This window comes from Vulpes lagopus, chromosome 21 (assembly GCF_018345385.1).
Source record: "Vulpes lagopus strain Blue_001 chromosome 21, ASM1834538v1, whole genome shotgun sequence".
Taxonomy (NCBI): domain Eukaryota; kingdom Metazoa; phylum Chordata; class Mammalia; order Carnivora; family Canidae; genus Vulpes; species Vulpes lagopus.
This window is the reverse complement of record NC_054844.1, coordinates 10,665,806-10,677,460: the sequence shown is the minus strand read 5'-3', so window position 1 is coordinate 10,677,460 and position 11,655 is coordinate 10,665,806. Positions and strand designations below refer to the sequence as shown.

General features: G+C 37.7%; 1 protein-coding gene across 1 annotated transcript; it reads left to right on the top strand.

The window, feature by feature from the left end:
- The first annotated feature begins 1,011 nt into the window (after nt 1-1,011).
- On the top strand, nt 1,012-8,719 carry MAGOHB (mago homolog B, exon junction complex subunit). Its single transcript, XM_041736698.1, has 5 exons — nt 1,012-1,174; nt 3,918-3,976; nt 4,837-4,947; nt 7,052-7,134; nt 8,379-8,719. The coding sequence occupies exons 1-5, from the start codon at nt 1,081-1,083 to the stop codon at nt 8,476-8,478; spliced, it is 447 nt and encodes a 148-aa protein (XP_041592632.1). The 5' UTR covers nt 1,012-1,080; the 3' UTR covers nt 8,479-8,719.
- Nucleotides 8,720-11,655: the final 2,936 nt, after the last annotated feature.

Here is an 11,655-nt window from a genome sequence, read left to right as displayed (position 1 = left end):
TAAACCACGGTTGGTAGAGGTAAGTGATGGGAAGGAATCCCAGGTCTTCTGACTGCCACTCTTTCCTCTATATCCTGCTGAAGGTTAAAGGTCACCCAACAGAATTACTCTGATGGTAAAAACAGGGTGATCAATAATATTTGAAAAGCAGACTGTGTATAAAGTTTCTTTCCACTTCCTCCAAAACCCATTCTATACTGGAACACTACTTTAACCTCCCCAATTTAATTCTTTCTGGTAAGAATCGTGGGCTGGGGCGCCTGGGTGACTCAGCCAGTTGGGCATCTGCCTACCGTTCAGGTCACGATCCTCAAGTCCAGGATGCAGTCCCAAATTGGGCTCCCTGCTCAGCGGGGAGTCTGTTTCTACCTCTGCCCCTCCCCCACTGGAGAAATAAAATTAAAAAAAAAATGTGGGCTAAACCATTTGATCTTAAGTCACATTCCCCAAACTCCACAGGCTACCAAAGATCAACCCTTACTGAATGATGGAAGTTTTACTATTAAGAGGAAGTCTCTTAACACAGTAAATGTCAGAGATTTTTAGTTTCAAAGCGTTTTTCAAATTTCAGACCTCTCGTCTGATGGATTCCTTCTACTTCGCCTCTATTCTAGGTTCAATCATTGTATAAAGGGGAAAGCCCCGGTTAAGAATCTAACTGCAGGAAAGGGCGGGAGTCCGGGTCCACCATTCTGATTCTGGGCTGTTTCTTCCACCAGTTACCCGGGAATGATGCCACACCCACCTCGTGAGGACGGGATGCCGCGAGAATTAGAGATTCGAGAAGGAAAAGCGACTTGCAAACCTTCATTCTAAACCCATAAAAAATTATTATTAGTTTTGCCAATATAATATGATCTACTTAATTTGGGGGGGGGGGATGGTCTTCCAACCTTAGTTAAGCAAAGTTCCTATCGCCCCGGCGCCTCTGAGTCCGCCTCCCCCTCCCCACGGTCCTCTAGGGACCGGGGAGCGGAAAGGCGCGCCCGCAGTGACGCATTTATCCCGCGCGATGACGTGGCTGCCAGGCGCCCGGCGGCACGTTGGCCAGGCCTTGGGCGGGCTTCAGGGGGCGCAAACATGGCTATGGCCAGCGATTTCTACCTGCGCTACTACGTAGGGCACAAGGGCAAGTTTGGACACGAGTTTCTGGAGTTCGAGTTTCGGCCAGACGGTGAGCAGCGGAGCGGGGCGCCGCCGCCGCAGCCGCAGCCTAGCGCGATGCGCGGCTGGGGGAAGCGGGGCGGAGAGGACTCCGCGGAGGCGGGGTGCGGTGAGCCCGCGGCAGTGGGCTTGCAAGTCTGTCGTGGGGGCCGAGGTCACTGCTAGAGCCGGAGTAAATACGAACTGAAGACTCTCGGAAGCATAAATTGGTTCTCTGCATAAAAGAAAATTCACGGGTGTAAATGAATTCAGAAAATCTAATCCTGCCAGGTACTGAAAACTTGAACCTAGGATAATGAGAATCCTACGTTCAGCGCACCGGAAGAGACCGTAAAGCCGTCTAGTTTACTTGACGTCATCCTTGAACATTTTAAAGAACATCCCACCACGCACTGGTCCAATGGATGCTTAAAATCTTTCGGGGACCGGTAATTCTCGGACTCCCCATTCGACCATTGTATTCGTTCAGGCGCTGCCTGTAAGGCCACGTGTCTAGGAATAGGAATGAGACCCACTCTGAAGAAGGAAGCTCCACGTATGGAAGAATGGGTATAACGATGTGGTTTGGGTGATTAAATATAGTTGTTCCCATAGGATGCGTTAAGAATACAAAAGAGGGGAATGCTTAGGGCTACATGTAGGCGTCAAGGAAAGCTTCCTAGAGAAGGTAACAGTTGAAATTGTAGCTGGTATGCAGGGCTATTCTGGGGTTCCCAAACAGACCAGATTGGGGGCGCGCCGCTGATAAAATCCAAAGGCAGAGAATCTACTGTTGGTGAAACAAGAAAGGAATTTAGTTCAGAGAGGCCGTCACCAAGGAGACCATGGACTAGAGTCTCAAACACTCTCTCTACATGCCAAAATGCCAGAAATACTTGCCAAAAAAAAAAAAATGTGGGGGCAAAAGTGGGTTTGAGATCATGGTGGAGGTAGCCCAAAACCTCTTTCAAGATGAGTCTTGAAATGAGAATAGACATTTTTTTTTTAAAGATTTTATTTATTTATTCATGAGAGACACAGAGAGGCAGACACAGGCAGAGGGAGATGCAGGCCACATGCAGGGAGCCCGACATGGGACTTGATCCCAGGACTCCGGGATCACGACCTGAGCCGAAGGCCGACGCCAACCGCTGAGCCACCCAGGCATCTCGAGAATAGCGATTTTCTTGGCCTGTGAGGGAAAAACAACAACAAACATTCAGACCGTTGGAAGCAGCATGAACAAAGGATAAGGTGGAAACTGCTGCCTTGCAGGTGCAGCATATTTTATGTTTTGAGAGCCCTGATTCTCTTTAGAGAGTTACTGTATATTGAACTCTCCTTAGAACCAGGACAGTCCACCTGCATAGATTTTTCTGTCTTTGAATGCCCGTTATATGCTGGGCAACATGTAAAATACAAAAATTGAGGGTACAATAATGAGCAAGTCTCTTCAACTTCTCTGAAGGAGTTTTGCTTTGGGTAACAAAGATGTAAAACTAGCCATAAAACAGTGTGGATATTAAATTATGTGTTATGCTTTGGACAGAGTTCTGTGAGTGAAAGATAAAGCACAGAAGCATCACATATTAGGGAAGGGGGAATAGTATCAGACATATAAAGAAACTCAAAGTAACTACAGCCCTGCAGTTCAGAAACCTTAATCACTGTTCTCCTATGTTCTTGCCATGTCTCTTCTAAATTTAGCTAAGGAGCCAAATTTACCTGAATTCTCCATCTAATCTTTTCTTAGGTGATACTCCTTTTAGTGCCTTTGCCTGTGAACAGCTTTCAGCTTGCCTAGATCATGTTTAGTCACATAAATTAAGTAGTCTCATTATCGGGGAGAGTTCATGCCAGAACAGTAGTTTTCATCCAGTTGTCTGCCACCACACCATTCCATATACTTCCTTCAGTGATCAAGGGTCACTGCACTAGGGTAACCTATCATTTTAGAGATCAGGACCACATTACATATGTATATGGACAACTGACTATAGCTATGAGGAGAAGCATGCATCAGGGAGTACAAAAGTCATGGATTAAAGTTAAGTGTAGGTCAGCTAACAAACTGGCCGACTTTTATCTAGAAGCAATACATAGTTTTGTATCTTAGCCACAGTGTTAAATAGTAGCATTGCCATGCATAGATTAATTTGAAGGAGATAATTAAAAGAACACTTTGGAGTAGTGGGGAAAGCATGAGTATTGGAAGAAGGTAGACCTAGAACTGAATCTTTGTGACCCTGGGCAAGTTATTTAACTCTGTTTTCTCAACTATGAATAGTTGAGAGAATAAAACCTTCTAAGGGTTGTTTTACTGATCAGATCTAATGCTCTGGGTAAATGACTTAGGGCCAATAGAGACCTACTACATAGGCTTTAAAGAAAATGTTAATTCCTTTTTCAGAGTCCCTGTCTAGTTCATGACATAGCTTAGGCAAATGAGCCTTAAAAATGACCCCTCTATTATATTGAATTATATTGAAGGCATGAAATATTTAAAAATTATGTTAAATATTTTAAAAATCTATTGAAGGTGTGAAAGTTTTGAAAATGACTGGCTTCACCTTTAGCCAACTTTTTACCAACAAATATTTGAGTGTTTACAGGTCTAGCATTGATTTTATGCTGAAAGGGCAGACATATTAATGAAAATAGTAGTATAAATCGTCTTTACCTTCAAAATTGCTTACATTGTCATTTATTTATTTGTTTATTTATTTATAGCAGTTTTTGCAGTTATAAATTGAATTTTTTTGTATTCCCCACAGGAAAGCTTAGATATGCGAACAACAGCAATTACAAAAATGATGTCATGATCAGAAAGGAGGTAAGTTCTTTTTGAATGTCTAATTTTCTACATTTAGACCATTTTCTTCATGTCATTTTTGAATTTACAAAAATACACCTAAGGCTGTATTGCTGTAAAGAAGTCTTTAAATTAGATATAAGGGTAGCATGTGTAACAGAAGTAGATGCAATCTGAGTATATTAAGTTGTAGTCCCACTTTTGAACATATAATTTCATTCATTTTATAATTAATTATGTCTCCTTATCCCACTCCTTATTAAACTAATGGATAGGGGGATCCCTGGGTGGCGCAGCGGTTTGGCTCCTGGAGACCACGTCGGGCTTCCGGTGCATGGAGCCTGCTTCTCCCTCTGCCTGTGTCTCTGCCTCTCTCTCTTCCTGTGTGACTATCATAAATAAATAAAAATTAAAAAAAAAATAAATAAACTAATGGATAATCAAGATTTAAACACAGTGAATTTTGCATGAAAGGCTCAAAAGTTAGGGCTAAGTAAGAAAAAGTTCAGAGCAGTAACTGGGATATGTACTTGTATTTGTCTCTGTTCACCACACAGATTTTCCAAATCACCATTAACCATTCAGATGTATTTGAGTCCCGTGTTACAAAGGCAGATCAAAGTTTTAAAAGGGGGCTAGTGGAAGTTATTAATTTATTTATTTTAATTTAGTAACAGATATATATTAAAGGAAAGGGCAAGAGAGTTAATAAAGTTGTAAGATGAGTGATTCCCTCTCAACTTGTACTTTTGGAATCAGTATTAGATTTTCCTGTGATACTCTCTTTGAATATTTAGGTTTTGTAACTTTGTATTATCATTTCATCTTGAGTTGTGGGAAGAAATAGACATTGTGGAATTTTTATTGTAACTTGTTTTCAGGCTTATGTACACAAGAGTGTAATGGAAGAACTGAAGAGGATTATTGATGACAGTGAAATTACAAAAGAAGATGATGCATTGTGGCCTCCCCCTGACAGAGTTGGCCGACAGGTTCGTGTTCAGTGGTTCTTTAGGCATGGTAGTAGAAACTGGTAATATAAATGTTGTGTTTCTACTTATTTATTTAGAATAGATCCTCATTGATTCTTTGGTTTTCCATTTATTTAGTAGGCATTTGATCAGTACTCTTTGATTTTATTTCACTTAGTCTCATTTTCTGTACTACTTCTGAATAGTAAAGGAGTCAGTGCAGAGCTCTGAATTTAGACATCTTCCTGACGAGTCTTCTATGTAGCTTCATGAGTTAAAGTTATGATGTTTTCACACTGTTATGAATAATTGCTATTGTATATTAATTCTATTAAGAAAAAGTACAGTGTGAAATTCAAGACAAGATTCTTATTGACTATAAAATTCACTTTCTTGGGGATCCCTGGGTGGCGCAGCGGTTTGGCGCCTGCCTTTGGCCCAGGGCGCAATCCTGGAGACCTGGGATCGAATCCCACGTCGGGCTCCCGGTGCATGGAGCCTGCTTCTCCCTCTGCCTGTGTCTCTGCCTTTCTCTCTCTCTCTCTGTGACTATCATAAATAAATAAAAATTAAAAAAAATAATAAAATTCACTTTCTTCATTTTTATAACTTTGAGAACTCTTATTTGCACCCTTGGGCCCAAGAGAGGGTCTTGATTGCGTCTTTGTGCAAATTGACCACCGCATTTGCCTCCTGTTGTTCCCTTCGGAGTAATTAATGTTTCTCAAAGGGCTTCTGGAGAAGTTTGAAGGCTTAATTTCCCTCTGTAGAAAGACAGTTTGATTGGGTCTTTTCAACTCTTGGAGAATTGAAATACAAATCCTGGAGGAAGAAACAGTTAATTTCATTTTTGTATATTCCTGAGGATTATACTTTATATCCCCTTCCTTGACTGGAAGAAAATATGGAGAAATTAAATGCTGATGTTCTGTGCAATCACTTAACTCTTCTATTTAAAGAGACATTTTTTAGGAAAGCAAAGGTAATAGTTAATAGTATTTATGTGACATATTGTAAACAGTTTTGGAAAGTAACTTTTTAAATCTTGGTTTCTTTTATGCAATAGGTACATATGTACTAAAAAACAGACACCATAACAGCAAATCATTTATCTCTTTTAGACTCAGAGAACTCAGTATTTTCATCTACCCGCTTGATGATGGGTTTATGTGTTTTGGTTAGTAGGGAGGGGTAGACATGTTCCAGAAATCATTTATTGGATTTTTAAAAAATTAATTAATTTATTCATGAGAGACACAGAGAGAGGCAGAGACAGGCCGAGGGAGAAGCAGGCTCCCTGGAGGAACCTGATGCGGGACTTGATCCTAGGACCTTGGGGATCACAACCTGAGCCAAAGGCAGGGGCTCAACTGCTGAGCCATCCAGGTATCCCTATCAATTGGATCTTTAAGTCAAAGATTCTATGATAGTTTGAGAGCCTTAGTTAATTCTCCATTTTGTGCATGTCATAAACTGTGTATAATTAGGTTTCTTCGTCAAAACATAGCTAAAATGTTCTTTAATGGCATTTGGTATTTTACCTGACAAATCACTACACACATAGCCTCTTAATTATTGATTTTAGATTTGCAGATAAAATCTAGGGAAAAATTTATACAATAATTGGGGCACACTAAGAATGTCTGTAATATGTTACATTTGCTTTAGTAGGTATTAATTTTACATGCTTTGTGAAGTTAAACAACTATGAGTCTCTCAGTCTTAATAGCCCAGGACTCAGATATCAGTACCATCATTTGCTTGTAAATATCACTGTTTTCATAAGCTTTATGAGTCATTTATGTGTCACTCTTACATACATCATTTATATGTATAGTGTCTTATTTATAATATCTGTGGAAAACAGTCTTAGTTGATCCTAATATTGGGGACTCCTGAGCAGTCAATGGGATTTTTATTTTACAGAGTTTTTATTTTACATAGTTTATGTCTATCAGGTCAAGTTTCTTTCTTTTTTCTGTTTTTTTTTTTTTTTTTTTTTTTTTTTCTCCTCTGACTGCTAGAAAACTTGCAGCTAAAATTGGGATCTCTTGACAACAAGAATTCAGATGTCTCTGAAATGGAGTTTTATATTAACTACATTAATCTATTTTATTTTTTTCAGGAGCTTGAGATTGTAATTGGAGATGAACACATTTCTTTTACCACATCAAAAATAGGTTCTCTTATTGATGTAAATCAGTCAAAGTGAGTATGCTAAAGTATTTTGACTAAATTGATGTAATTTATTTGACAGGCTCATTTTAGAAGGAATGGTAGCCATAATCTGGAATTATTTCAATAGTAACTTACCAGTTTATTCTCCAGATATAATTCTGACTTTATGTCATTAAAGACTTGCTTTGCCTAACCACTTTGACAGTGACTAACAGTGTATTTTTCTGATTTAAAGAAAAAAAATCTTAATTTGATCACTATGTATAAGAGTGACCAATATTTTTTTTTTTTTTTGTGACCAAATTTTAATAGCTGTTTTTGGTAAAAATCTGGATAAAGTTTCATAATCTTTTAAAGAAATCCTTATTGATTATATCACCTCAGTAGCTTAATATCACATCATTTTTCTTCTTGAGTTTAACATTTGAAAGAAATTTAATTAATAAATTAATTAATTAGAGGAAGGGAGAAAAGAATTAGAGGAAAGGAGAAAAGAATGAATGCATAGTAACTGTTACATACAAAAGGCTAGGTTCATCAAGACCAACCAGATTTTTGAACTATCCATTGATTTTCCCACAGTTAGGGAGTATGTGGCATTCATACCCTAACTGGGATTTTAAATTGGTACAGTTTTCTTTGGAAAGCAGTGTGATGTTTATACATGAAAAACTGTTAAGATTGTAAACTCATCTTTGACTTAGTAATTTCATTTCTGAACATCTATTTTAGGGATATACTGTCAAAGTAACGAAAAAGCTTTATTATTCAAGAAAATGGTCACTAAAGTCTTATAATTGGGAAGAAATCAAAAGGTCTTAACAAAGAATTGTTAATTAAAAGTCATTTGTGAATTGTTTTTAATGTAACCAAAAAAGTAATGTTAAAAAGAGGACAGGGAATGATTTTAGTTATGAAAATAGAGAAATGCCAAAATATTTATAGTTAATCTGTGAGGAGTGACATTTAATAGTATTATGAGTATTATTTTTTCTATCTTTATACTTTTATATACTTTCTCTGTTCTTGATATGTATAGCTATTACTTTTATAAGAAAATACTTAAATATGTAATGAATACTGGTGAAGAAAATTTATATTTTTTGTAGAAAATCCAGAGATAATTGTTTAGTTTCTTCATTTTAGTTGAGACAGATCGTTCCTTTCTCCTGAATGCCTTTGTTTTGGTTTTTGTTTTGTTTTGGGAATTAACTTTAAAATTAAGTGTTTTATTTTAGGAACGAAATAATAACTTTTATCTTTTTAAATTTTAGGGATCCTGAAGGCCTTCGAGTATTTTACTATTTGGTACAGGACCTGAAATGTTTAGTATTTAGTCTTATTGGATTACATTTCAAGATTAAACCAATCTAAATTGTATGTTTTTGAAGCTGTTTTTATATTTAATTAGGGGTTTGTCATTTACACTATTGGGATTTTTATAAATGTGAAACTTTTTTTTGTATGCCAACTACAAGTAAGAAAATACATAAATAGGCTAATGGTTATTCTCACTTGGGTCCAAGTGGTTAGACAGTCCTCACACATGAAATTCTGTAAATAAAAGCAACCTTTTGTTGAGAGTTTGCTCTAATAAAACATATCAAAGCCTGAATGGAGAGTGATTTTTTTGCTTTTGTTCTTTTTTTCAGAAGGCCAAGTCTGTTTATTCAGTTTAAGATAATAAAGAATTGTTTTAGTAGGTATACATCCTATGCCAGAAGTTCTTTCAGGCAGAAACATTTTGCTAGATTTTCATTCATTAAAGGCAATTGTAATCTTCCTTTATTTCTTCCATACATAATGGGACTTAATTTTTGGTGCTTCTAGTAGTTGTTTTTTTTTTTTTTTTTAAAGATTTTATTTATTTATTCATAGACACAGAGAGAGGCAGAGACACAGGCAGAGGGAGAAGCAGCCTCTACACAGGGAGCCCGATGTGGGACTCGATCCTGGGTCTCCAGGATCACACCCCAAGCTGCAGGCGGCGCCAAACTGCTGCGCCACTGGGGCTGCCCTAGTAGTTGTTTACAGCAGGTTTTTACATTTATCACAACCTTACGGAAATTATGGGAATTTAAATATTTTTGGCATAGTCAGTAATTGCCTACAGGATTACAAGAGTGAAGTCAGCACTCCAAGTTAAACATATCTTTTATTATGCCTTTATTCCTTCTTTTTTTTTTTTTTTAAGATTTTATTTATTTATTCATGAGAGACACACAGAGAGAAGCAGAGACACAGGCAGAGGGAGAAGCAGGCTCCATGCAGGGAGCCTGTTGTGGGACTCGATCCTGGGACTCCAGGATCATGCCCTGGGCCGAAGGCAGACACCTAACTGCTAAGCCACCCAGGGATCCCCTCCTTATTTCACAAAAGATTTTATCAATAAGATATTTCACAATATATTGTATTTTTGTAGGAAATAAGTTCTCAGCATTATAAGTTATTAAAAATTGAGACTTTAATGCACATGTTCGTGTCTATGTATTCTAATTATAAATGAGCATAGGTTCAACTCATGATTTTCAGTTCCCTGCAACCTCTTGCTGATAGACTTGATCTTTAATTACTTCCCCTGTTAGTAACTATGCCCCTGGTATTGTTCTTCCTCCATCTGAACCTCTACTTTTTAAAAGTGTGCCATCCTGGTAGTGATAATTCACTTGCCCTGTGGTCAGTCAGGACTTACTGGGTGACCTCATTGGTAGAATTGGTCTCTGAAGGTTTGCCAGTACACCTGAGCTTTGTTCTAGTGACTGTCCAGTCAACTTCTTTGAGATAATAGAGATGTTCTGTATCTGTAGTCCAATAAGGTAGCAACATAAGTACTTGAGATGTGGCTAGTCTAACTGAATTTATAGTCCTATTCAATTAAAAATATTTTTCAAAATTATGAAAAATTTCAAGTATAAAACTTGTTACAAGAATTGTAAAATGAATACTCACAACCACTCTAGATTCTATACTTAATAATATTTTACTGAAGTAAATCTCTTCTAAATCCTGTCCGTTGATTTTTCACTTAAGAATAAAATAACTGGTGTAATTGGTGTCAACAGGCCACTTTTTAGTGCTATGTAGTTTTGATCAAATTTAGGTAGACGGTGTGCCTTGTGCCTACCCTTTGGACATTGTAGCTGTAGAGCCTTTCTTGGTATCCTGTTTGCCATGTAATCCTGTTTGATCTTGCACATTGAGTGAAAATGTATAGCCATCATCCAGGTTTGCCCTGGAAAGTTGCCTGATCTTCACTGTGCAAGATGATACTGTTATCACCTCCAGGTCTCTTATGAAAAGAAATATTTCTGTTCAAGTTGTAGACATTGATATGCAGTATAAAATCATGTAATTTTCTTATACTTAGGTGCCAACCTCAAGGAGAAAGGGAGAAACAAGTGCGCTTTTAACCTGTGTGCCCACAATGTTTGGTTGCTCCTCAAAATAACTGTTTTGTGGCTCCTGAGTAAGACATTGATAAGATGATCAAGCTGGAACAGTGTTGGGAGTAATAGTCCTTAGATTAAAACATCTTTAACATGTTACTCCTTGTCTTCATTCTCAGCACTTCCAGTGCTCACTTAACTTGTTATGCTCTGTCCCCACTGTCTGCTGAGTTTCTCCTATTCAAACCAAGATTGGAGGCTAGGTCAGTAAGATAAATATTTTATATTGTCTCTGATTTCTTTTTCTTTCTTTCTTTCTTTCTTTCTTTCTTTCTTTCTTTCTTTCTTTCTTTCTTTTTCTTTCTTTCTTTCTTTCTTTCTTTCTTCTTTCTTTCTTCTTTCTTTCTTTCTTTTCTTCCTTCCTTTCTTTCTTTCTTTCTCTTTCTTTCTTTCTTTCTTTCTTTTTTCTTTCCTCTTTCTTTTTCTTTCTTTCTTTTTTCTTTTCTAAAGACTATTTATTTGAGATAGAGTGAGAATGAGTGGTGCAGAGGGGCAGTGGTAGAGAGAGAGGCAGACTCCCTGCTGAGCAGGAAACCTGAGGCAGGACTCCATTCTAGGACATAGAGATTATGGAGCTGAGCCAAAGGCAATGAATACTTAACTGATGAGCCACCCAGGTGTCCCTGTCTCTGATTCCTATACCTTAATTGAACTGGCTCTTACTTGATTTTATGCTGTTGTGGACAGTGATCACTAACACATTTTGTATAATTCTAGTTTTATGTGAAACTAGAATACTACAGCACTCAGGTCCACAGATACGTTTTCCCTTCCCCTCCTCCCCATCATAAAGAGACTTCTTGCAAGAATCAAAACTTATTTCCCAAGTATTGGTTCTGTGCCCCATCCTTCCTTTGCTCCTTTATGGGATGGAGTGTTGCTTCCCATCACTTAGCACAATATTTTCCATGAAGTAGGTGCTTTACAAAAGTTGACATCTGGTTGTCTTTTGTATTTACTGCCATCAGATTATTTGCCTTTGTAACTTAGTCTGATCTGGGAGATTAATTTCGTTCGTAATGGAAAACCTTTCAGTTAACATTGAACTTTGCAAATGTACATACTCCTGCCACAGAGTTGTATATTCAAACACTTTGGATAAGGT